Source organism: Pseudophryne corroboree, chromosome 2 (assembly GCF_028390025.1).
Source record: "Pseudophryne corroboree isolate aPseCor3 chromosome 2, aPseCor3.hap2, whole genome shotgun sequence".
In the NCBI taxonomy this organism is placed as follows: Eukaryota; Metazoa; Chordata; class Amphibia; order Anura; family Myobatrachidae; genus Pseudophryne; species Pseudophryne corroboree.
This window is the reverse complement of record NC_086445.1, coordinates 34,696,493-34,721,244: the sequence shown is the minus strand read 5'-3', so window position 1 is coordinate 34,721,244 and position 24,752 is coordinate 34,696,493. Positions and strand designations below refer to the sequence as shown.

Here is a 24,752-nt window from a genome sequence, read left to right as displayed (position 1 = left end):
GCCTCCGAGGATGGGGGGCAATCACTCAGGGAAGAAACTTCCAAGGGTTGTGGTCAAGTCAGGAGGCTTGTCTGCACATAAATATCCTGGAACTAAGGGCCATATGCAACGCCCTGAGTCAAGCGGAGCCTCTGCTTCGCAACCAACCGGTGCTGATTCAGTCAGACAACATCACCGCAGTGGCTCATGTAAACCGCCAGGGCGGCACAAGAAGCAGAGTGGCGATGGCGGAAGCCACCAGGATTCTTCGTTGGGCGGAGAATCACGTGCAAGCACTGTCAGCAGTGTTCATTCCGGGAGTGGACAACTGGGAAGCAGACTTCCTCAGCAGGCACGACCTCCACCCGGGAGAGTGGGGACTTCATCAAGAAGTCTTCACGCAGATTGCAAGTCGGTGGGAACTGCCACAGGTGGACATGATGGCGTCCCGCCTCAACAAAAAGCTAAAAAGGTATTGCGCCAGGTCAAGGGACCCTCAGGCGATAGCTGTGGACGCACTGGTAACACCGTGGGTGTTCCAGTCGGTCTATGTGTTTCCTCCTCTTCCTCTCATACCCAAGGTACTGAGAATCGTAAGGAAAAGAAGAGTGAAAACAATTCTCATTGTTCCGGACTGGCAAAGAAGGACTTGGTACCCGGAACTGCAAGACAGCAAAGCATTATCACCGTATATGGCGAAAATATGTTGCTTGGTGTGAGGCCAGAAAGGCCCCTACAGAGGAATTCCAGCTGGGTCGATTCCTGCACTTCCTACAGTCAGGTGTGACTATGGGCCTAAAATTAGGGTCCATAAAGGTCCAGATTTTGGCCCTATCCATCTTCTTTCAAAAAGAACTGGCTTCACTGCCTGAGGTTCAGACGTTTGTTAAGGGAGTGCTGCATATTCAGCCCCCTTTTGTGCCACCAGTGGCACCTTGGGATCTTAACGTGGTGTTGGATTTCCTGAAATCCCACTGGTTTGAGCCACTTAAGACCGTGGAACTAAAGTATCTCACGTGGAAAGTGGTCATGCTGTTGGCTTTAGCTTCAGCTAGGCGTGTGTCAGAATTGGCGGCTTTGTCATGTAAAAGCCCCTATCTGGTTTTCCATATGGACAGGGCAGAATTGCGGACTCGTCCGCAGTTTCTGCCAAAGGTGGTGTCATCTTTTAATTTGAACCAACCTATTGTGGTGCCTGCGGCTACTCGTGACTTGAAGGACTCCAAGTTGCTGGACGTAGTCCGGGCTTTGAAGATTTATGTAACCAGAACGGCTGGAGTCAGGAAGACTGACTCGCTGTTTATCCTGTATGCATCCAACAAGCTGGGTGCTCCTGCTTCAAAGCAAACTATTGCTCGCTGGATCTGTAACACGAATCAGCAGGCTCATTCTGCTGCGGGATTGCCGCAGCCGAAATCAGTGAAAGCCCATTCCACAAGGAAAGTGGGCTCTTCTTGGGCGGCTGCCCGAGGGGTCTCGGCATTACAGCTTTGCCGAGCTGCTACTTGGTCGGGTTCAAACACTTTTGCAAAATTCTGTTTGCCCATTCGGTGCTGCAGAGTCATCCGCACTCTCCCGCCCGTTTGGGAGCTTTGGTATAATCCCCATGGTCCTTACGGAGTCCCCAGCATCCACTAGGACGTTAGAGAAAATAAGAATTTACTCACCGGTAATTCTATTTCTCGTAGTCCGTAGTGGATGCTGGGCGCCCGTCCCAAGTGCGGACTTTCTGCAATACGTGTATATAGTTATTGCTTAACAAAGGGTTATGGTTATGTAGCATCGGTTGAGTGATGCTCAGTTGTTGTTCATACTGTTAACTGGGTAAGTTTATCACAAGTTGTACAGTGTGATTGGTGTGGCTGGTATGAGTCTTACCCTGGATTCCAAAATCCTTTCCTTGTAATGTCAGCTCTTCCGGGCACAGTTTCCTTAACTGAGGTCTGGAGGAGGGGCATAGAGGGAGGAGCCAGTGCACACCAGATAGTACTGAATCTTTCTTTAGAGTGCCCAGTCTCCTGCGGAGCCCGTCTATTACCCAAGGTCCTTACGGAGTCCGCAGCATCCACTACGGACTACGAGAAATAGAATTACCGGTGAGTAAATTATTATTTTCTTTCTAATAACACATTAAACATATACATGTGACAGATGTAGCATAAACAGTTCCGATGTCCCTTCACTTTCATAACAAATGAAGTATAGAAGTAATTTAGGAAAAATATTAAAATGTAGTCAAATGGAAAGGTTGCTCCTAATGTGTTATTGTATCCATTATGCGGATTTCCAGATGGATCCTCAACTAGATGCGGCTCCTTTTACATATGCAATTTCCAGTTCATGAAAAAGGATCATTACATAACCAAATGGCTGCTCAGTCACCTAGTTGCAGACCATTTACACCCGGTGTGAATTTTCAGATGTCAACCAATATTAAGCTACACAATGAGAACACAAATGGCCTCTCCCTGGTGTGGGTGCGCTGATGTGTGACAAGATGGGCTGTTTGGACAAAACACTTGCAACATTTAGTGTAATTTAAAGATGATTACACTTCAGCCTCTCACTAGTGTGATACCTTGGTGCAGCTGGCCATTGCTGACTTTGTGGGCTCCCACACCTTGTAATTAAATCTTAGTGTTAGGGGTCACCTGGACGTTGGTTGGTGGGCTCATGTTTTTTGGCCAAAAGGTATGCCAAGCACCTCAATATGCTCTATGTTAGAGTTCATTATAATTATTCTGATTAGCAGTGCTTGGTACAATAGAGTGTGCATCTGCATATTTATTATTGCTGTGCGGAACTACAAGTCTCAGCATGACAGCACCTCTCATTATGTTTGGAATTATGGTGTGCGGTTCAAAACCCCCCCCCCCCCCCCCCCCATATATTCTATATTGTGCATATGTCTACATTTGAAGGCAGAGACTCTTTCAGCTTGGACTAGCACAGCTCCCAACTGCCTAAGGGTGTTTTTAATTTGTATAGATCTCTAGCATTTACAGACTACATATTGGGAAAAGCACAGTGATAGGTAAGTCCTGAATATTGTTTTATAATTTATCAGTATTAGCGATGGGTTCAGGGGTTGGTGTGGCCAGGCATCACATTGTAACACTTCATTCACAGCACTGGATTACGATGGGCTGTGTGATGCTTGGAGGCATGGGCAAATGTATCCCACCCACAGTTCCCTAATTCAGGATTATAAACAGGGCAATCAAATACTACATACAGATGGGTCCACGTTTATCTTGACCTTTAATAGGATTAACTGAGACTGGCCAGTCGTACTTAATCCCCTGCTGTATTGTTCTCTGTATTGTATTGCAGCTGAGAACAATAGATGAAGGGTTTATGTTAATAAACCATGTTGTGCGTAGGCGCAGAAAACTAGTCAAGATAACCGTGGACCCATCTGTAACACCTGGTCACAGGTATTTTATACTACTGAGGGAGGCAGTAGTATGAGTAACAATACTCAAGATTTGGTGCATACATACCTACTGTTGAAAAAGCATTTTAAGGAGATTGTAAAAGTATCACCTATAAGCGTGGACATGTACTACTACTGTATATCGGAGGGGCGTATCATAAAAATAACTTGCATCCAAATGTGAATGAACCCCAAAGCAGTACGATCTTCTTGTTGATGAAAATATACTAATATTTTTCAGGGTTTGCTCATGTTTTGTGTTTTACAAGAGGTCCCATATACTGTAACTGGCCACTAGACCTCATGTAGAAGGGCATGTAGCCATCAATGTGCCTTAATCCCAAGGATATGACAGCTACTGTACATATTGGGGGTAAGGTGCAATCAGGGAGCTCTCTAGATTGGTCAGGGAGTCAGGGAGTTTGCTACTATTTCAGGGACTCTCCTTTACAATCAGGGAGAGTTGGCAAGTAAGATTTGGCGATGCAAGTTAAATCTACTGGGGCGACCCCTCTCAATCTGGGTACAGGATAAATTTTAACTCATTTGTCACTGCTGGAATACAGACCGTCTGCACCATCTGATTGTGTCCAATCTACAACTGTGGATGAGAAGAGTTTAGATAATCCATAATCAGACCACACACACAGAACACAATAACCCTGCGGGAACACAGACAGTTTTGTCGTCACTAACCACAGCCTGTACAGGATATACAGTTAGTACTAGAGTGATCATTTTAAAATAGCTGCAGATTTTAGCAACCGACACCCAGAAAGACCTCCAATTTCACATAACACTTAGATGTTCAGTACCCTCCAATATTCATTCCAAAGATCACAGTAAGTGATTGGAGGGTACTGAACATCTAAGTGTTATGTGAAATTGGAGATCTCTCTGGGTGCCGGTTGTTAAAATCTGCAGCTATGACACGGAGACTTCATTCTCCAGACATCAAAATGACCTCAATTCTCTGCAAAAAAAGTGTTGTAACTTTTGAACCATAACTACTATTTCAAATGTTTGCAGCAATAAACTTTTCAGTAAATTCTGATGTTGTCTGACATGTTACACGACCCCCTTTCCATTTGAAAAAAACTGACTTAGAATCAAGATGGCGGATTTCAAAATGGCGCCCATGTTCGGTACATACCCTAAAAGATAGCCCACCTCACCCATAACTTACTGGAGTATTCAGTTTTCCCATTTCCTGCAGTTTTTGAAACAAAAGGGTGTACTGCGATTTTTGAATAACCCTGTATAATGACCACAGATGTGTCTTAATTATTGATGTTAGGTAGTGAACACCCAGAGCTTCAAAGTATATTTAAAGAAAAATAATAACAGTAGCTAGGTAACGTTCACAGTTTTGGAGCTCAGTGCCATAACATACATCCCAAACTCATCACCTTGAGCGCTAACGTTCTGAAACTTTATGAATGAAAGAATATTTCTGAAGACGCTTTCAGCAAACTGACATTTTATTCATAGATCAAAGCTCACAAATACTAGCTTAGAGGGTCCTCCATGGATTGCTGCTTCCCCAGAGCCAGTACCACTTATGAAGATTACAGAAAAATGTGTTTTCCAACAGCGATGATGCTGTTTAACTTTTAATAGGCTTGCTATGGCTAGTTAGATCTTAGATGTTGGATTTACTTTAGATTCAGCAAATACTCCTGTGTGACATTAACCACCCACTTTTGCCGATTAGGTCTGGATTTATGAACAGAACAGCCCATAATGATGGGAGATGTTGGGGTAAAGCGGGATGTCGGGGCACAGATTAGCCATAATAGAGCACCCACATGCAAATACTAGATTTTATTTCATGGGACTGGATTAAGTGCATAATATGAAAGAGAAGAGAAGGAGCGTTTACAGTGTCATTCCTGGCATTGGGAGGGAGCAGAGCCTTTTCCGCTCAGCAATAGGACTTGATTCTTCTAGCTGCTCAGAGATGGTATAAATTGGGCCTCTTCCTATAATTATCAGGTGCACATGTTGTACCTTCCAGTTGTATTTTTTGGAGAGAGAATTTCTAGGGGATGATGAGGCACTGTAATCCTGACTGCCATTATAAATTGTGGGACCCAGTACAAACTGAAGCAGTCAGAGTTCCTTCCTCCAATTGCCCGGGAGATGCAGAGATGTAGCGTGGAACCTTGGCGCATGATACGTAAACCTCTCACAATACTGAAGTGTGCCACATGGACCCCAGACACTACATAATGGGATGGACCAAAGCGAGTCTCCAAGAGAGCCTCCTTGTGTGAGATTAAACACCCCTTCCCCTGAGAGGAACCCTGGGAACATGCCCCCTATAGTCCTCCTTCCTCTGGCTCCACCGGTACTGATTATCTCATCTGTGATCCATTTCCGAATCACAGAATGAGTTCACAGCCAGGATCAGCTGCAGCATCCGGCCCCTCTCGGTAGAGGATCCTCTCTAATACCCCCAGCCCCTGAATGGAATCAATACAAACACATAAAAGTAACACATGGAACAGAGGGCATAGAGTAAGAAAGAACAAGTAACTGCGCCTTGGTAAACCGTGCTGCACCGCAGGTGGGGCAGATATGAAATGTGCAGAGAGTTAGATGTGAGATACCTGTAGGTGTGTACAAACTGTTATCTAGATTGCAGTGTAAACATAAAGCTGTCCAGCATTGTGGGCTACATGCCAGTATTTACCCACATGCAAAAACTGTATGGATTTGCCCCGTATTTGTTGCAACATAGTTTGCCCAGGTGAGTTACCTGCTCTTCCTTTATTCAGAATCAAATCAGAATCAGGCCCAGAGACAGCTCTGAAGTCCTTCACTCACATAACTACTTTCTGTTACGCCAAAAAGTGGTAGTATATAAGATTTTCAATTGATGTTTCTATTGTATCCACAATGCGCGTATTTAGATGAATCCATAACTGGACGCAGCCCCTTGCACAATTCCGAGTCCTGCATTCGGTGGGAAAAGAAGTCTGTTTCCAGTTCTTATACAAGCCTTGTTATGTATGTGATAGGAAGTTTATTCACCTAGACCAGTGTGAGCCTTCTTATGTCGCGAAAAATGTGAGCCATCAGAAAAGCTGTGGCCACACTGGGAACACACGTATGGCCTCTCCCCGGTGTGAGTGCGCTGGTGTGTTACAAGGCTGGATCTCTGCGTATAACACTTCCCACATTCTGCACAACTAAAGGGTTTCTCGCCAGAGTGAATCTGCTGATGTCTAACAAGAGTACATCTTGTGGGAAAGCATTTTCCACACTCTGGGCACGAAAATGGCCTCTCCCCGGTGTGAGTCCTCTTATGGTACAAGAAATGGGATTTCTGATGAAAGGATTTCCCACAGTAAGAGCAGTGAAACCGTTTACCCTCGGTGTGACATCGCTGGTGGGCGGTAAGAGCCAATTTGGAGCTATAACACACTCCGCAGACCGAGCACCTATACAGATTACTGGATTTATGCGTTTGCTGATGGGTGACGACGGCTGAATGATTAGGGAAACATTGCTGACACTCCGAGCACTGATGCGTCTTCTCAGGATAGTGTGAGGAGGCGTGCGGACCTGTTGGGGACAAAAGTACTAAGATAAACCCTCTAAACATCAGCGGACGGGTCACGTCATCATGAGACATGTCATGTGAGACATTCTGTGTAGCTATATGTACCATATAGATATCAGATAGTACATATATTGGCATCATATGGAAATGTTCCTTAACAGTTAACCCTGCCATTCCCACATTACATTTAATTTTTCTCTAATTGTTTAATATGTATTATAACTTAAGAGACTGCTGCGTCGCATAATAGAACGACAGTAAATAGGCCGACAGTCAATAGGTCAAACCCATATGGTCGACATGTATAAAAAGGCGATATGTAAAAGGTACTGTAGTCTATGCTTAAAGTCGACAGGTTTAAATGGTCGCCATGACAATGATCAAGTTTTTTTTGCTTTTTACATCATTTACCATCCACGTAGACTACAATTGAGAATAGTGCCTGAAGCGTGGCCAACAAAGAGGTACACTAATTGGGGTTATATGGGGTTTAACATTGAAAATGAAATCCCAAATAATACTTTTAAACTTGTTTCAAACTTTTTTGCGCTGACCTCTTGTACCTGTCAACCTTTTCAAGTGTCTTTTATATGTCGACCTTTTGACTGTGTCGACCTGTTGCATATGGGGTCGACCTATTGTTATGTTCCCCTGAGAGGTCTATCCCATTCTATTACCTGGCTTATATGTACATTAACCCTTACCAACAGGTAATATAGGAGTGAGGTGGCATTTGGGAGGGCATGAAGCATGGGGTTCCTCCAGAAAACACATCAGACTATGCCAGGTCTAGTGGCAGTATAGAAGGGAAACCGGAAAGATGAGGTTTCAGTGTAATAGTGACTGCTTAGCACTGGGCAGCATTCCCGGAGGGCAATGGAACCGTACCTCTCCCAGAAAAGAGCAGCCCAGCACTGAGAGGACTTGGGCTCTTCCTGCTCCAGTTGTGCAGGGAGTGTGGGTATATTACAAAGTGTAAAGTAGTTATATGCTAGGGGAAAAACAGTGTCCTCTATTAGAAATAATGACACCCTCCCCCCACACACAGACCACCTTCACTCACCATTTTATTTCACATCTATTTCCTGGGATGAGTAGGGGATATTCTTCTGGGGGACCACCAGGCATTCCATGGATTCAAAAATAAATAAAACCCCAGAAGCAATGATGATTATGTGCGAAGCCTGTGACAAACGACGATGAGATGACCTTGTAGTAATATATCTATAATTCCTATGCTCTGAGGTCGGCCTGCCGGCTGTTACACATGTTGCCTGTTTTTTTTTCAGAGGCTATTTAGGTTTTTGGTGTAAATTGCATCTAACGCTATATCGGGCTTGTGACTGGATGCCTCCGAGAGCCCTAACCGCCTCACGTACCACGGTCACAGAATGGAGTTTAGGTCACACAGAACCTTGCCATTTAGGGGATTCCCGCTTACCGTCAGTAACCGTCTGTTACTGACTCCACCCACTGCACAGTGGGAGGGTACTATGCTGCCACCACCAGACTCCTCCTTCTTGTGGTGTCTGGAACCACGGATCTGCTCTGTATGCGTCGACACGCGCTGTCTTACCACACCTGTGTGGCATGGACTAATCCCCACTGGTCACTTGCCCAAGCCTCGGCACGGTAGCTGGCGGAAGGCGGAGATTGGAAGCGCTGGGTGTACCCAAAATAGCAGGAGAACGGAGCTATGTTTGGCATACCCCTGCTGGTCACAAGATGAAGTGGTCATCTTGAGGCAAAAGATGTTAATTCGTCAAAATAAGCCCTCAAAAGTGTCCTCCCTGTTTCCAGGGGATATCATACAGCAAGATGTCCACAGCAGACAGAAAATGGTATAATACCATTTACCCAGGGCAGTAGCCCTCCTTTTATCTTACTCCAATACACAATACCACAGCAGGTAAGCCCACCCTGTTGTTCTCAACCAATCATTGTACAATCATGTACTGTGCATGCCTTGGCCACTTCCACAGCTACCATTGGGGCAGATGTATTAACCTGGAGAAGGCATAAGGAAGTGATAAACCAGTGATATGTGCAAGGTGATAAACAGACCAGCCAATCAGATCCCATATGTAAACTAACAGTTAGAAGCTGATTGGCTGGTACATTATCACCTTGCACTTAACACTGCTTTATCACTGGTTTATGACTTCCTTATGCCTTCTCCAGGTTAATACATCTACCCCATTGTCCTCTATGGACAGTGGGGAGTCATCACTCTCCTTTGACCGTCCCTTCCTGGAGTTTTGGTACCCTCCCCGGAGTCATTCAGCCTAGGGCTGGGGGAAGTTTTCCCGCCTAAACTCCTTTCAGGAATCTGCTAGGGCACTCAGCTCACCATATCTAGACTGGATTCGAGCTCCAGAGATGGGAAGCTTAGATCCCCAGCCAGGGTTTCCTGCCCACCGAGGGCGATCCTCATGGAGCTCCAGGAAAATACTCGGCTTGTTTTAAAGCTGATTTTCCCTGCTATCTTTCCATGCAGCTCCCACATTGGAGGCTACCTGGAAAGGCATTCCGTTTTTGTGGGAGAAGACTGGGGAAATCCAGCAGCCTGCAAAGAGTCCTGGATTCCCCCCCGGGACACAAACAACCAAGTAAGTGCATTGTCACTTTAAATACAATTAAATACACTTTACACATTTCTGTTTAAAAATACTCTGAGCCTGTGCCCTGCACAGGATCTAACCATAGTATGAACTGTAGCTGGGGGGGGGGGGGGGGGGGGGGGGGGAGATCTGCTATCCCCAGCTCAGTGCTACATACACCTTTTAAATAACCTTTATTTCTATTAAAACATTTTTACTATTATTTGCCAGCGCTCAGAGTTGAGTTCCCTTAGCCCTGCAGCCGAGGAAAATCCTCATGGCTGCAGCGGCAACTTATCCCTTTATATGCTGCACGGGAGGCCGGCTAGCCCGGTCCCCCCTCAGGCAGCGCACAGTTGTTACCTCGCCGTAGCCTCCGGAGGCACACCCATCTTGCCTTGTGGCCACCTTCTGAAGCTCGGCAGCTTGGGACGGTTGTCTCGGCTGCGGTGGCTCTCTGTCGTGTAGAGGCACCGGGAGCGTAGCTCCCGCACCTCAGCGCCCAATACTAAGCATTTCTTCCTGCCGCACAGGGAGCCTGCTAGCCTGGTCCCACATGTGCGGTGCTCAATGGGCGGCAGCAGTTCCCTCCGGCGCAGCGCAGCAGGAGCCGGAGGTCCCGGTCTCCTGGCCGCAGTGCCATGCAGCACCCTCCACCTAAAGCCCCCTGATCCCCAGCAGCCAGCATGCTTAGCCCTGCAGCTCCATGACTTGGCACTCGGCTGCAGGGGCTCTCCTTCTTCCCGGGCGTTAACACACATTGCTGCGGCCGTTAGAGAGGCCCGGGACTGCGGCGCAGCAATAAAAATACATTTTGCAAACATTAAATAACCGGCGCCTAGCGCCCCAATACATTTAAAGATGGCGCCTAGCGCCAGGGTTTCATTTAAAATTGGTGCCATGCGCCCATCGTCCGGAAAATATGGTCCTGGGCATGAAGGGTTAACCCCTTCAGTGCAGCGGCCTCCATTACACATGTGGCCAAGGGGGCCTCCAGCCTCAGGCTCTTATAGTACAGGGCAATTAATTGTACCCAGAATTACCCCTCCCTTTTAGCACCTGAGTGACATCACAATCTGACTGAGCAGCTTACCAATAAATGTGCATTGTATTTCAGAGAGGCATGGATGGGTCAGCATTAGGAGGGATTGCTGACTCCAGAGTTCCATTGGAGAAGTTAGGGGTGATTCTGTATGAGCCATTATCATGAGGCCTTACACTGGGCTATTAGACCCAGACATATTTGTTATTATTTATGGGGTGGGTTTGGGGTGCGGTGGCCCCTGTGTTGGTATGGCTGGGCGGCTTCAGGTTGGCACACCCTAACACTTTAATAACACTTATGTTTTTCCCTGTCACATTGTATATATTTTTGTTTTATTTTAATCACACCTCACTTACATATCTTATTATCACTCACTAATTTTCACCTGTGCGCTGCCCTGGGGTAGCCGACCTGTGCCAATATGATGGGGTCCCGCACCACGGACCCACACCTAGTATTAGGGACCCCCAGTGACAGAGACGCCTTGCCGTTCGGCCTGGGGCTTAACCCTATATCTGCAGATATACGCAACTAAGATCTCTGTATTATCTGATTATTATGTAGTGTTATTTCTCACTTAGTGTGCATTAGGGTGTCAAAGTCGAAAAATATCGTAATACATATGCCTTGTACTAACCCCATGCACATGCCCGCTGCGCGTGCACTCGCTCTGCCGTGCGTGCGCATATCCGCACTTTGCGTAACGGAGCTTTCACGGCCATGCGCCTTGGCGCGTGGTATGCGCATTTATGGTAGAGTTTGTGAGCGTGTAGCGTGTTCTTAGAACATTACATATTTAACCCATATAGCGTACATTTTAGATATAATTCCCCTAGACCATGTCAGCGAGTATTACTAGTTTAAACAGTTCCTGGACAGAGAGACTCGCCTTTGCATGATAGGAAGGGTCAGATAAAGGTTGGAAGGTGATGTCTAGTATCCAGCTGTAGGGTATTTTGAGGCTAACATTCCGGTGTTAGTTAGAGAAAGATCGCTTGTTCCTGCGTATAGTTATGTACAAAAGTAGATTATGAACACTAACTGTATTTACTGTAAATTGCATATGCGGCGGGAATCCAGAGGATACCACCCACAAGAGCAGTTGGGGAAAGACATCGCCCACCCTTTCAAATCCACCTATGACCTTTTCTGTAATGTAAGAGGCACATCCCTGTGTCCAATGGACAATGAGATTACAGTGACCATTGTATTGTGTATGCATGTTGTGTATAAAAGGACCATTGTTGCCTGGCCGGTCAGAAGACTCTGAACGCTATCTACCTGATGAGCGGAGGACCGGATTCGGGTTGCGCTTGCGAATATTCTCACGTACGTACATTCTCTGTAGCCATTATTCTGTTTAGATTTACTTGTTAGCCTGTAGTGTATAAATTGTATTGTTTTATCTTTTGGAATCAATCCACTGTGGCCTTAGAACCCGATGGTTTTAACTACAAATCAGTGTTGTGTTTTCACTTTCCTGCATGGGCTTTAAAGTAGATTTATCTGTATAAGGTGTATAAGCATTGATAAGGTGTACGCACTGCGGGTACTTTGTATCGCCAGCGCTACTTAAGGTTTAAAAGGTATAACATCATTACAGTACTTTACTGTTAAGGGTTTAAAGTGTAAGCATATCATTACATTGTATCATTAACAAGGTTTAAAGGTTATTCATTGTGTGCGCACGCTGAACGTACTCCGTACACTCAGCGCGGCGTGTGTACGTCAAGTACGTACCACGTACGGGACTCCGTACGCAAATAGCGTACAGAGTGCGTAGCACGTGCACGTAATCTAGCGGCCATTAACGGCTCCACGGTAATAGTGTATTTAAAGGTATAGCTTTGCGGTCTAAGATAATATCAACATTATCAAGGGATAGCCACATGTTTTTATCTTACCAAGAAGAGCCTAATTCAGGTTGGATCGCAAATCGTGATGCAACCGCACTTTCTCTGTTGGCCCCCACTGCGCATGAGCAGGTCCCGTCCTGTGCGTGCCCACAAAGTTAATGCTAATGCTTAGCATTAACTGCGAAGGCCTTTGCCTGATTGACAGGCGAAGGTGTTCGTGGGGCGGCAACGCTCCATTTCCAAGGCGGAGCTTTGGCAAAACAGAGGCATGGTGGTGCGAATGGAGCGTGGCATGGGCATTATCGGGGCGGCTGCGTGTCGTCACGTGCAGTCACTGAGATGTAAAAAATGGTGGCAGGCATCCACAAAAAAAACTACGGCACTACTATAGGGCATAACATTAAATAAGGTTCTGCTATGGTTCAGAAAATGAACTAGGGCACTATTATAGGGCATAAAATTACCAACTGCTGCAAAGAAGTGTCTCTCTAGAAGCATTGGGATGGGGGCCCCTTCAAAATGTTGCTACGGGGCCCACAAAGTTCTGGCTACGCCCCTGGTGATCACACTGAAATTGCGGCTCAATCGCAATTTTAGCGTAATCACACCTCTGGGCAGGAGTTTGCATGTGAGCAAAAGGATTGTAAATTCTGTTACAAAACTGAACTCGTCTTTTCCCCAGCCACGACCCCCTCTACGGTCACCTTCTCTCTCTCAGAGGGCCACATTTCACTCCCCTCTGTCTCTCAAGTTTAATGTCTAGCAATCAGGCCCTTTCTCACCCTGGAAGCTATTAAAACTCTCCTCCATGTCCTCATCATTTCCCATGTTGTAATCTGCTTCTGTCTGGCCTGTGTAACTCCCGCCTCGCTCCTCTGCAGGCTGTCCGCTATTATCTAATTTTCTTCTCTCGTCACTCCACCTCTGCTATCCCTCTCCGCGAATCACTCCTCTGGCTCCCTATCCGCCTCAGGATTAAATTAAAAGCTCCTCTCTCACATACAAAGCTCCAATTGCTGACAACACAAGCTGGTCCTGCTCCTCTTAAGAGGGAGTGCAGTGCAGTCGGCAGGTGAAGCAGCTTTTCCGACATGACCAAACATGATATCATCCACTTTACATAAACATGAAAAGGTACAAAACACATAACAGCAGACCTTGTCATTAAGTCATGCACAACTTTAGTAAGGGACCCTTTGATGATGTTTTATAGGAGGTCAACTTCAGCACGGCGGCTCTACAACCGATTTGGTTATTATAAAAAAACAAAAACAAACAACAACTACATCTTTTTAGTGCACGTAATACAGACGTTTATAAATAGACAAAAGCAAATCATGAATATAATCAGTTTATATGTAGAGTAAATGAAACAGAACAGTATGTTGCCTTTTGTCTGTTTAGTAACACATACACAGAGGTGACTATATTGTATGTTTATTTTTTTTAGTATGTTACCATGGACAGCTTTTAATCACAGGCTAAACCTCTACTACATGGATGGGTGGATGAGTGCCATTTGGCTGCGACTGAATCCTGATAAAACAGAGGTCCTTGTGATAACCTCAACATCAAAGGACAAGTCCGCAGCATAGCCAACTAACTGGACACTTAAAACATCAGAGGGGAATGTACAGATGGAGCCGCAATCATCTAGTCGGCTCCATCGCAGGTCTGCACTCCCGGTGGGACTAGGCGATCCGGCGCCTAGCCCCACTACGGGAGTGCACAGAGACGCTCCCATTAAACTGAATGGGCCGTGCGCGCCCAGGCACGGATGGAAACCACGATTAGCGTAGCTCCATCTGTAATAGGGTGTGCAATTCAGAAAGTAAGAGATTTTGTGAGAGCTCTCCTGTTTTTTTTTTTTTAAGTGGCAATCATTTACATGGCATAATCAACCTGGTTTTGCCATGTAAATGATTGCCGCTTTAAAAAACCCCCAGAGAACTCTCACAAAATCTCTTACTTTCTAATGGCTAGCCATTAAAAATCTGGTAGGACATTTTGAGGATGAAACCTGACATTTGATTAGAAGACTATATGACCTCAGCAAAGTATAAACAGTAGACAAGAGAATGACTCCATTTCAAGCAATTAATATTGGTTATTTTACATAGAGTAATACTGCTCTCTAGAGACTATATTATGCTCAAAGTTACTAATAAGTATAAATGCATATTCATGTATTTAAATATTAAGACATGCGCAGAATGTTCTCCTTTGTCTTTACACTGATGGAACGGTTATATAAAGGGCACATGCCCAATAAACCCCAGAGGTCTTTGGATACACAATTGTTTGGTTGTATCATTTTCTCTCCGATTGATCGTAAACAGAGGTGCCTCCCTGAAATCACTCAACTCTGCCATTAAACTCATTATCAGATCCCACAAAGATAAACCAAGTATTGAAATAATAATAATGAAAGAGGATGGTGCTACTAAAATGGTCGTAGTCCAGACCATTAGGTGATATTTTTGTTTTCCACCATGTCCATTTTCAGATCAATCCATAGACACAGAAAACTGGGTGCACAAAATTTTTGTGGTGGATAAAGGGTCAACGTGAGATAAGACTGTATGCAGTTTGTAAACAATCTTCGTGTATCCGAATGACTGTTCATTCACCTAGAGCACAAAAGATGTCAAGATTTCCCCCTAAAGAGAATTATCTAATGTCAAACAAGATTTGAGCTCTGAAAAACGCAGTCTCTCCCCAGGGGTGAGTGCGGTAAAGCTTCACAACGGTGCCATCACAATTCATGGCTGGATTGATGGATATCTACATATACTATAGAATTGACTAGACCCAGTTCAGAGGCGCAGAGTCAATGTGTCTGTGGTGTTCACCAGAGACCCCTGCAAGGAGGTTTGGGCTTCGTTGCACCCAACACAGGTCGTAGCCCTCTAAGTTTCCTAGTATGGGAGCCGATATTCACTAGACCTTACGTTAGTTAATCGCTTTGACGTGTACAAACTCGGAAACAACAGACTGGGTCAGAGTTGGATGGGTAGGTCAGGAGTAGGTAGGAACCAAGCAGCAGAGCACAGAGCTGGCAAGGATGAGGAACAGAGCACATGGAAGGCAGGAACCAGGAACAGGACAGGCAAAATACTGGGAAGCACTTTGGCAGATCACTGGAGTAAGGTAATTGAGCCTATATTCTGGCATGTCGTATTCAGAGACTCCCTTTTATAGGGAGGGGATTAAAATTTTGCCTCTGGCAAGGAAGAGGTGAGAGGTATTAAAATCGGAGGAGGGAGGCAGTAGGATGAGTGACAGTCGCTAAACAACACTACTCTGAAAGATTTGGTGCATATTATAAATGCCTACTTTTGAAAAAGCGTTTGATGGAGATTGTGACAGTTAAGGGCCCTATACACTACAACAATGGGGGTCATTCCGAGTTGATCGCTAGCTGCTGTTGTTCACAGCGCAGCGATCAGGCTAAAAATCGGCATTTCTGCGCATGCGTACGGGCCGCAGTGCGCACGCGCGATGTACTTTCACAAAAAACTATGCAGTTTCACTCAAGGTCGAGCGACGCTTTTCTGTCGCTCTGTTGATCGGTGAGTGATTGACAGGAAGTGGGTGTTTCTGGGAGGTAACTGACCGTTTTCCGGGAGTGTGCTAAAAAACGCAGGCGTGTCAGGTAAAAACGCAGGCGTGCCTGGGGAAACGGGGGAGTGGCTGGCCGAACGCAGGCGTGTTTGTGACGTCAAAGCAGGAACTAAACAGACCGAAGTGATCGCAAGGAAGGAGTAGGTCTGCAGCTACTCAGAAACTGCATGAAAAAATTTCAGCACTGTTCTGCTAACCTTTCAGTCGCACTCTCAACTCGGAATGAGGGCCAATATGTCTGAGGCTGAAGTCGGACGTAATTTCCCTTGAACTCTCTTGGGACCTTCCCGGGAGTGATTCCATACGATTTGGTACTTTTGTGCTATTTTTGCATAAGACATATCGCATGCGATTGATGAAGCCGCTATACATCGAATGCAATATATCGTACGGCATACAATTGTACCATGAGATATATCTGATGGGCTGGATAGAGGGCTACGGCGGCTGGGAGTGTCCTGAGAATGCCGGTCAAACTTCCCTGTGATACATCGCATGCGATATATCACATGCACAAAAAAACACACTTTTTCCATCCGATTCCATCCAATTCCGATATATCATTAGTGCAGCACCAACGGCCTAGGGAATCCTATCAGACAGCCACAGGGACGCGCATCAGATTGGATACGATCTAAAACACATACGATTGTACACAATTTCATACAAATATATCAGACGGATATATCGGAATTGTATGAAATCGTGTAAAATCGTACTAGTGTATAGGGCCCTTAACAGCTACTGTATGAGCACGGATGTGCACTTCTACATCTGAGAGGCATGTCATAAAAATGGCTTACATCCAACTGTAAATCAGCCACAGAGCCCCCCCCAAGAATATAACAGCTACATAATGGGGATAAGGTGCAATCAGGGAGTTTTATAAACTATTCAAGGAGTCAGGGAGATTGCTACTATTTCAGGGAATCTCCCTAACGATCAGGGTGAGTTGGAATGTATGATTTTGGTGATGCAAGTTATATCTACTGGGGCGTCCCTTACAGGAATCTACTCTGATGCCTCATCTCAATCCGGGTACAGGATGAATTTTAACTCCTCATTGCTGCTGGACAGTCTGTTCCTTTATACGGTGTCCAATCTACAACTGTAGGTTATACGAGTTTAGATAATCCATAATCAGACCACAGAGAGAACACAACAACTTTGGGGACACAGACAGGTTTATTGTCACTAACCACAGCATGTACATTATATACAGTGTGTACTAGTGTGATAATCATGTATTACTAATACATTACATATTCCTTATGCTGTATAAAACCAGGATAAACAAAGTACACCATGATATTCTGGCCCCAGGGTCCAGTGTCATTTTAAATTGAAAAGAGCAAATGAAATAGCAGCTCCCAAAGGAAGTACCTGTACCTATGGCATGGGTATTCCAACATGCAGACCATCTGCTTTTGTGGAACTACAAATCCCAGCATGCCTTGCCACAGTTTTACCATGCAGGCTGTAAAACTCGGTACACAACCCACATAGAGCCTCTCAGGGCTCCCTTGCCCAGGGCTCAATCCATGGTTCGGTTACAATTTGTGCTTTTTTGGATAAAGCAGTGAAAAATAAAATGGCCACTATGACCCATACAGCACATGCGGAAGCTATGGATGAACAGCCCTATACCTAGGCTTCCCCTACTTTCCTCCTGCCCTGCCACAGAAGAGTCACAAGGCGTCACACAGAAGGGAAAGACACTACAGGTCTGACAATTCCTATGTTGCATGATCTTTAACTGATATTAGACTCTACATGATAGCAACACAAACATTATGTACTGTACCTTGCAACAGGGGAGAAGGGCTTATGTACAACCAGTCCCAAAGCCGAATGTAGCCTGAATCTGGTGTTTGCAACTAAATCTGCCATAATAAAAGTGACATAAGGAAGATCCTGACTGGTTTGAAGTGTAACCTGCCTCATACCAGCAGGTTAAAGTGGATGCAGTCAATATACCGGCTGTTGGGATCCCAGCGTCCAGGAGACCAATGCCAGAATCCCCGTCAGCCAGTAAAATCCGACGCCCTGAAATACCAACAAACACTCGGCTGGTGTGTCCATGCCAGCAACTGAGTAGGAATAGAACCTGTGGTGAGCGAAGCGATCCATCGGGCCCGATGCGTAAGGATACTCGCTGCCTCGCTGTTGGGATTCCGGCAGACGGGATGCTGCTGTCAGTATACTGGCAGTCAGCATGCCGTCTGCTGGGATATCATATGTATTCCGGTAAAAGACACTGCAGGATTTTGGATGATTTCTTAATACTTCATTCTCCTTAAACAAGAACGACCACAGATGTGTCTGAATTATTGATGTTTGGTAGTGAAGAAAGATATCTATTTACAGCAACACCCAGAGCTTCAAAGCAAATGATATGAACAATAATAGGAGTTGAAGAATGTTAACAGTTTTACAGCTTATTAGGGCTATAACATACACCCCAAAACTCATCACCTTGAGCGACCATCATTCTGCAACTTTCTGAATGAACGAATATTTGTAAACTGACATTTTGGAAACGTGTATTTCTAGGGGATGATAAACCACTGTAATCTGGACTGCCATTAGAAATTGTGGTCCCCGTAAAGACTGAAGCAGTCAGAGTTCTTTCCTCCATTAACCCAGTAGATGCAGAGATGTAGTGTGGAGCCCTGGCTAACAGAGAAAGTGCATGATACAGTATGTCAACCCCCTCACAATGCCCACCCATACATCCACACATCTTCCAGACCCACTCACACGCACCCCAGTCACCCACAGATGTCCACCTGTGAGGGGGATGGCACTCCTTGTATGAGATTAAACCCCCCCCCCGCCCATCCCCATAGAGGGAACCTGGGAACATGCCCCCTGTAGTTCTCCTTGACCTGACTCTATTGCTACTGTTTATTCCATCTGTGATCCATTTATGATTCACAGAATCAGTTCACAGCCAGGATCATCTACAGCAGCCAGCCCCTCTCGGCAGAGGATCCTTTCTATTATATCCTCCACCCCCTGAATGGAATCAATACTAACACATGTAACAGAGGGTCTGATTCTGATTTGGGACTAGAGTAAGAAAGAGCATATAACTGTGCACTTTGGTAAAACCATGCTGCACCACAAAAATAAAATGTGCAGAGATATGAGATACGTGTAGGTGTGTACAAACTGTTATCTAAATTGCAGTGTAAACATAAAGCTGTCCAGCATTGTGGGCTAAATGCTAAAGCAGCCAGTATTTACCCACATGCAAAAGATGAATTTGCACCCCTTGCCTTGCAACATAGGGCCTAATTCAGACCTAATTGCTCCTGTGCAAATTTGCAGAGGGCTGCGATCAGACAATCATCGCCCATAGAGTTACAACCTGCCCCGTGCAAGTGTGCGAATGCATGTGTGCGCCATGCAAAAACTTCACCAGAGAGTGGACATCTGCAAATCCGTTCGCAACTCACTCACCATCGAATGTTTTTTTCCAGTTTGTGCGCAGCCCAGGACTTACTCCTACAGTGCGATAGAAACAGGCTGATCGGGGCCGGAGCTGACTTCTCACACCCTCCCAAACGCTTGGGAACGCCTGCGTTTTTCCTGACACTCCCAGAAAATGGCCAGTTACCACCCACAAACGTCCACTTCCTGTCAATCGCCTTGTATACGCCTAGCGACCAAAATTTCACCCCATTTTGTCACTATTTGCGCTCGTGCCTACGCACTGCGGTGCATACACATGAGCAGTCATTCGATAATCGGCCGCTGTGCAATTTCGCACAACAGTGATCAGGTCTGAACAGTGTCGGACTGGAGCATGAAGGGCCCACCGGGGGTATGCAGTGGTAGGGGCCCATGATTAGAGGTGTGGCTAGCCTCCAAAGGGGGTGTGGCCAGCCACCACAGAGGTTTGGCTAACAATTATAGAGTACCTGGTCTGGATTCCTTGATAATTTATATAGTAATTAATGTTAGTGCATGCATGATAATGTGCCAGATTAATGACAGCAATATACTGTAGAGAATACATCATAATCCTGTGCAGTATTCGGTAACATATGTATAATATATAATACAAGTGCACAGTCTAGAACCTGATCCCTAGAGGAGGAGGGCCCCCCAGGCAGGGGGGCCTACCGGTGGTTTCCCCTGTACCCCTGTGGGCCAGTCCGAGCCTGGGTCTGAATTAGTCCCATAGTTTGCTCAGGTGCACAGTTACTTGCTCTTACTTACTTTATTCACAAATCAGAATCAGGCACAGAGACAGTTCTGCAAAAAACTGTAACCAGGCGCTAATATATCATTACCATATTTGGATGGTTGTATTGCTGGTAATGAATTTCCTATACAAAAAATGTTACAATATGTGTATAAACCAGCTGCAGGAGAAAACTTGACTTGGGGTAAGTCAAGTCAAAAAGAACCGGCACTTTACAGTCCCCGGTAACACTAGAACAACAAACTAATACCCTCCTGCGCTATAAATGTTATGATATGGCTCAGAGTTCAATGAAAAACAAATAAATAAATTATTATATTATGTATATTTTTTATTATTTAATAATATATATGTAGAATACACTTCAGACCGGCCAAATAAAAAACATTTACAAATATCTTGCCTGACTGTAGGAGGTGGATCTTAGATAAACTTCTGTGCACAGAATAGAATAAAAAATATATAAAAATAAAAATGAAAAATTAATGAAAAATCAGTCCATATATTGGATAAAAAATTACCAGCTAAATTCACACCCATGTAGTAGGTAGCATATTCATATGTTGTTATGTATTGGGTATCCTCAATACGTTACCACTTGGCAAAGAAGACAATGTTGTGCAAGAAAACAGCTCCACGCTGGAGCCTTACGTGTAGCTTGCACCGATGGTTGTCATACGGGAAAGTTCAATGACATGTGAGACGGTCTCGGGCTGCGGGAACGGCGCTTCGCTGGCGCCTGCTATGCTGATATTTTACCCGACTTTCAGGCTCTGTGAGTTCACGTCTCCAAGTGCCGTATGCAGACACCTCAGTCACGGTTGTGATGTCCCGTTCTCCGTTACCTCCACAGAAAATGCTGCTGAATGGAGGTCTGTTGTAGGGGTGTAATTGAGCTGGTATACGGGTCCAAAGATCTGCTTCTGACGCGTTTCGCTCCTCTTATGGGGGCTTCCTCATAGATGGGTGACGAGGGCTGAATGATTAGGAAGCCCCCATAAGAGGAGCGAAACGCGTCAGAAGCAGATCTTTGGACCCGTATACCAGCTCAATTACACCCCTACAACAGACCTCCATTCAGCAGCATTTTCTGTGGAGGTAACGGAGAACGGGACATCACAACCGTGACTGAGGTGTCTGCATACGGCACTTGGAGACGTGAACTCACAGAGCCTGAAAGTCGGGTAAAATATCAGCATAGCAGGCGCCAGCGAAGCGCCGTTCCCGCAGCCCGAGACCGTCTCACATGTCATTGAACTTTCCCGTATGACAACCATCGGTGCAAGCTACACGTAAGGCTCCAGCGTGGAGCTGTTTTCTTGCACAACATTGTCTTCTTTGCCAAGTGGTAACGTATTGAGGATACCCAATACATAACAACATATGAATATGCTACCTACTACATGGGTGTGAATTTAGCTGGTAATTTTTTATCCAATATATGGACTGATTTTTCATTAATTTTTCATTTTTATTTTTATATATTTTTTATTCTATTCTGTGCACAGAAGTTTATCTAAGATCCACCTCCTACAGTCAGGCAAGATATTTGTAAATGTTTTTTATTTGGCCGGTCTGAAGTGTATTCTACATATATATTATTAAATAATAAAAAATATACATAATATAATAATTTATTTATTTGTTTTTCATTGAACTCTGAGCCATATCATAACATTTATAGCGCAGGAGGGTATTAGTTTGTTGTTACAGAGACAGTTCTGATGTCCTTCACTCACATAACTAATGTGTTACGCCAAAAAGTGGTAGGTGGGATTTTCAAGTGATGTTTCCATTCTACCCACAATGTACATTTTTAGATGGATCCATAACTGGACACAGCCCCTCGTGTAATTCCAAGTTCTGCATTCGGTGGGAAAAGTCTGTTTTCAGTTTGTATACAATTTTATCCTGTTATGTGACGGGCAGTTTATTCACCTAGATCGGAGTGAACTTTCTTATGTCGCCAAAGATTTGAGTTATCAGAAAAGCTGCGACCACACTGGGAACACACAAACGGCCTCTCCCCCGTGTGAGTGCGCTGGTGTTTCACAAGGCTGGATCTCTGCGTAAAACATTTCCCACATTCTGCACAACTAAAGGGTTTCTCCCCAGAGTGAACCCGTTGATGTCTAACAAGAGGAGAACTTCTGGCAAAACATCTCCCGCACTCTGTACATGAATATGGCCTTTCCCCAGTGTGAGTCCTCATATGGTACAGAAGATGTGATCTCTGAGGAAAGGATTTTCCACAGTAAGAGCAGTGAAACAGTTTTCCCTTGGTGTGATATCGCTGGTGGGTGGTAAGAGCAATTTTGGAGCTGAAACGCACTCCGCAAACCGAGCACCTACATAGATTACTGGTGCTATGCGTTTGCTGATGGGTGACGAGGGCTGAATGATTAGGGAAACATTGCTGACACTCCGAGCACTGATGTATCTTCTCAGGATAGTGTGAGGAGGCGTGCGGACCTGTTGGGGACAAAAGTACTAAGATAAACAATCTATACATCAGGGGATGGGTCACGTCATCATGTGTGATGAATTATACATATTTATAATTCAGACAACGGGTTTTATAAACTATCATGTCGCCTCCACACGTGATACCCTAAAGGAAAGCTAAGGCTGTAATGTTTTGGTGTGACAGAGAAGGAAACTGTGGGGTTTTGGGACCTGAGAAGGGATCACACTGCTTCACGTGTGGAGGTAACTTGCCTGGGAAATATTTCATATGTGTATAGTGTGTCTTATGAAAGCCTTGTCAATTGAATGGAAACAGTCTTGTTTTTAAAAGAAGGTTAGATTTCAGACAGGAATGTACTCATACACCATAAATCCTTTATAATTTGCTTGTTCCAATTTAGATAGAACTATAAGATATATATTTACATTAGATATAAGGGTGTGAAAGAATGTAGACTCTTTGGGCGGTATTCAATTCTTTTCACCCCCTTCCACACCTGTTCTGTTTCTGCAGACAGGAGTAGTATAATTATTTCAGCTCCCAACCCTGGGGTAGCAAAGGTGGCCAAGCTTTTACGCAGCTAAACCTGATTACTATTGGTGCAATGTGTGTGATAACGGGTATCACTTTAGGTAGTAGATTGGGCGTGATATATCATTTGAATACCGCCCTTTATATTTTGTAGTCTATTGTCAAATCTATCATATGAAAGATCAATGAATACAGTATATTTCTGTAGACTAGATCTACCGAAATATATCAATGTATGTAATGTCATATCGTTCAAATTGGCCATAGATATTGCGCAGTGTGTATGCTGAAAATCGGTGAAGAAAAACTGGCCAACAATAATATGTCGGCAACATCAGCAAAATCGCCAAGTGTGTAGGGCCCATGAGAGAAGTTAACAAAAGAATGGGTTTAGATAACCCAATTGTAAATAACCCACTTACACTTCTCAACCAACTGCCACTATCTTCACAGTTATAAACTTGGCAGATGCTTTCTTTTCGGTACCACTGACTGAAGCAAGCAGATTCTAGCATTTACTTTAAAAAATGAACAGTGGCCCTCATTCCGAGTTGTTCGCTAGTTGCCGATTTTCTCTATATTGCGATTAGTCGCTTACTGCGCATGCGCATGGTTCGCAAAGCGCATGCGCTTAGTTATTTTACTCAAAAGTTAGGTATTTTACTCACGGCATTACGAGGATTTTTCTTCGTTCTGGTGATCGGAGTGTGATTGACAGGAAGTGGGTGTTTCTGGGCAAAAACTGGCCGTTTTATGGGTGTGTGTGAAAAAACGCTGCCGTTTCAGGGAAAAACGCGGGAGTGGCTGGAGAAACGGGGGAGTGTCTGGACGAACGCTGGGTGTGTTTGTGACGTCAAACCAGGAACGAAACTGACTGAACTGATCGCAGTGGCAGAGTAAGTGTCGAGCTACTCAGAAACTGCCAAGAAATTTCTATTCGCAATTTTGCGAATCTTTCGTTCGCAATTCTGCTAAGCTAAGATTCACTCCCAGAGGGCGGCGGCTTAGCGTGTGCAATGCTGCTAAAAGCAGCTAGCTAAGGAACAACTCGGAATGAGGGCCCGTATTGCTGGACCAGGTAACCACATCGAGGAGATACAAATCTGTCAGTATTTAGTGAAGCTTTGACCCTAGTGCAGCATGAGTGGGCCCCCCGTCAATCCATCCACAATCCTCATACAATATGTGGATGATCTCTTGCTATGCACAGACAACCACAGGAAATGTGTAAAAGATACAAAGACCTCGTTACTTTTCCTGCATAACAAGAGGTGCAAAGTGTCTAAAGAAAAATTGCAATTTGCACAACCCAGGGTGGAGGGCACTAATTTCTAACACAAAACCTCTTAATACACTCAAACAGCTCAAGACATTTTTGGGACTAATTACCTATTGTAGGGAATGGATCCCCGGCCTCAGCATCACAGAAACTA

The 24,752-nt window shown here is 44.9% G+C and overlaps 2 protein-coding genes across 10 annotated transcripts in view; one reads left to right on the top strand and one right to left on the bottom strand.

Moving 5' to 3' along the window:
• LOC134994743 (zinc finger protein 436-like) overlaps window positions 1-24,752 on the top strand; it is a 497,924-nt gene that overhangs the window by 179,460 nt on the left and 293,712 nt on the right. The window lies entirely within an intron of this gene.
• LOC134994942 (oocyte zinc finger protein XlCOF7.1-like) overlaps window positions 1-24,752 on the bottom strand; it is a 189,198-nt gene that overhangs the window by 42,050 nt on the left and 122,396 nt on the right. For 2 of the 6 annotated variants that reach the window (XM_063951030.1, XM_063951042.1), the window contains one exon: window positions 22,237-22,793. The exons of 2 other annotated variants lie outside the window; for them this stretch is intronic. In XM_063951030.1, coding sequence (XP_063807100.1) covers window positions 22,252-22,793 — 542 coding nt within the window. In that variant the 3' untranslated portion in view covers window positions 22,237-22,251. Of the gene's footprint in view, window positions 1-3,983; window positions 4,017-6,428; window positions 6,986-22,236; window positions 22,794-24,752 lie in introns of those variants that run through there. 2 more of the 6 variants (XM_063951027.1, XM_063951031.1) reach the window with 2 other exon arrangements.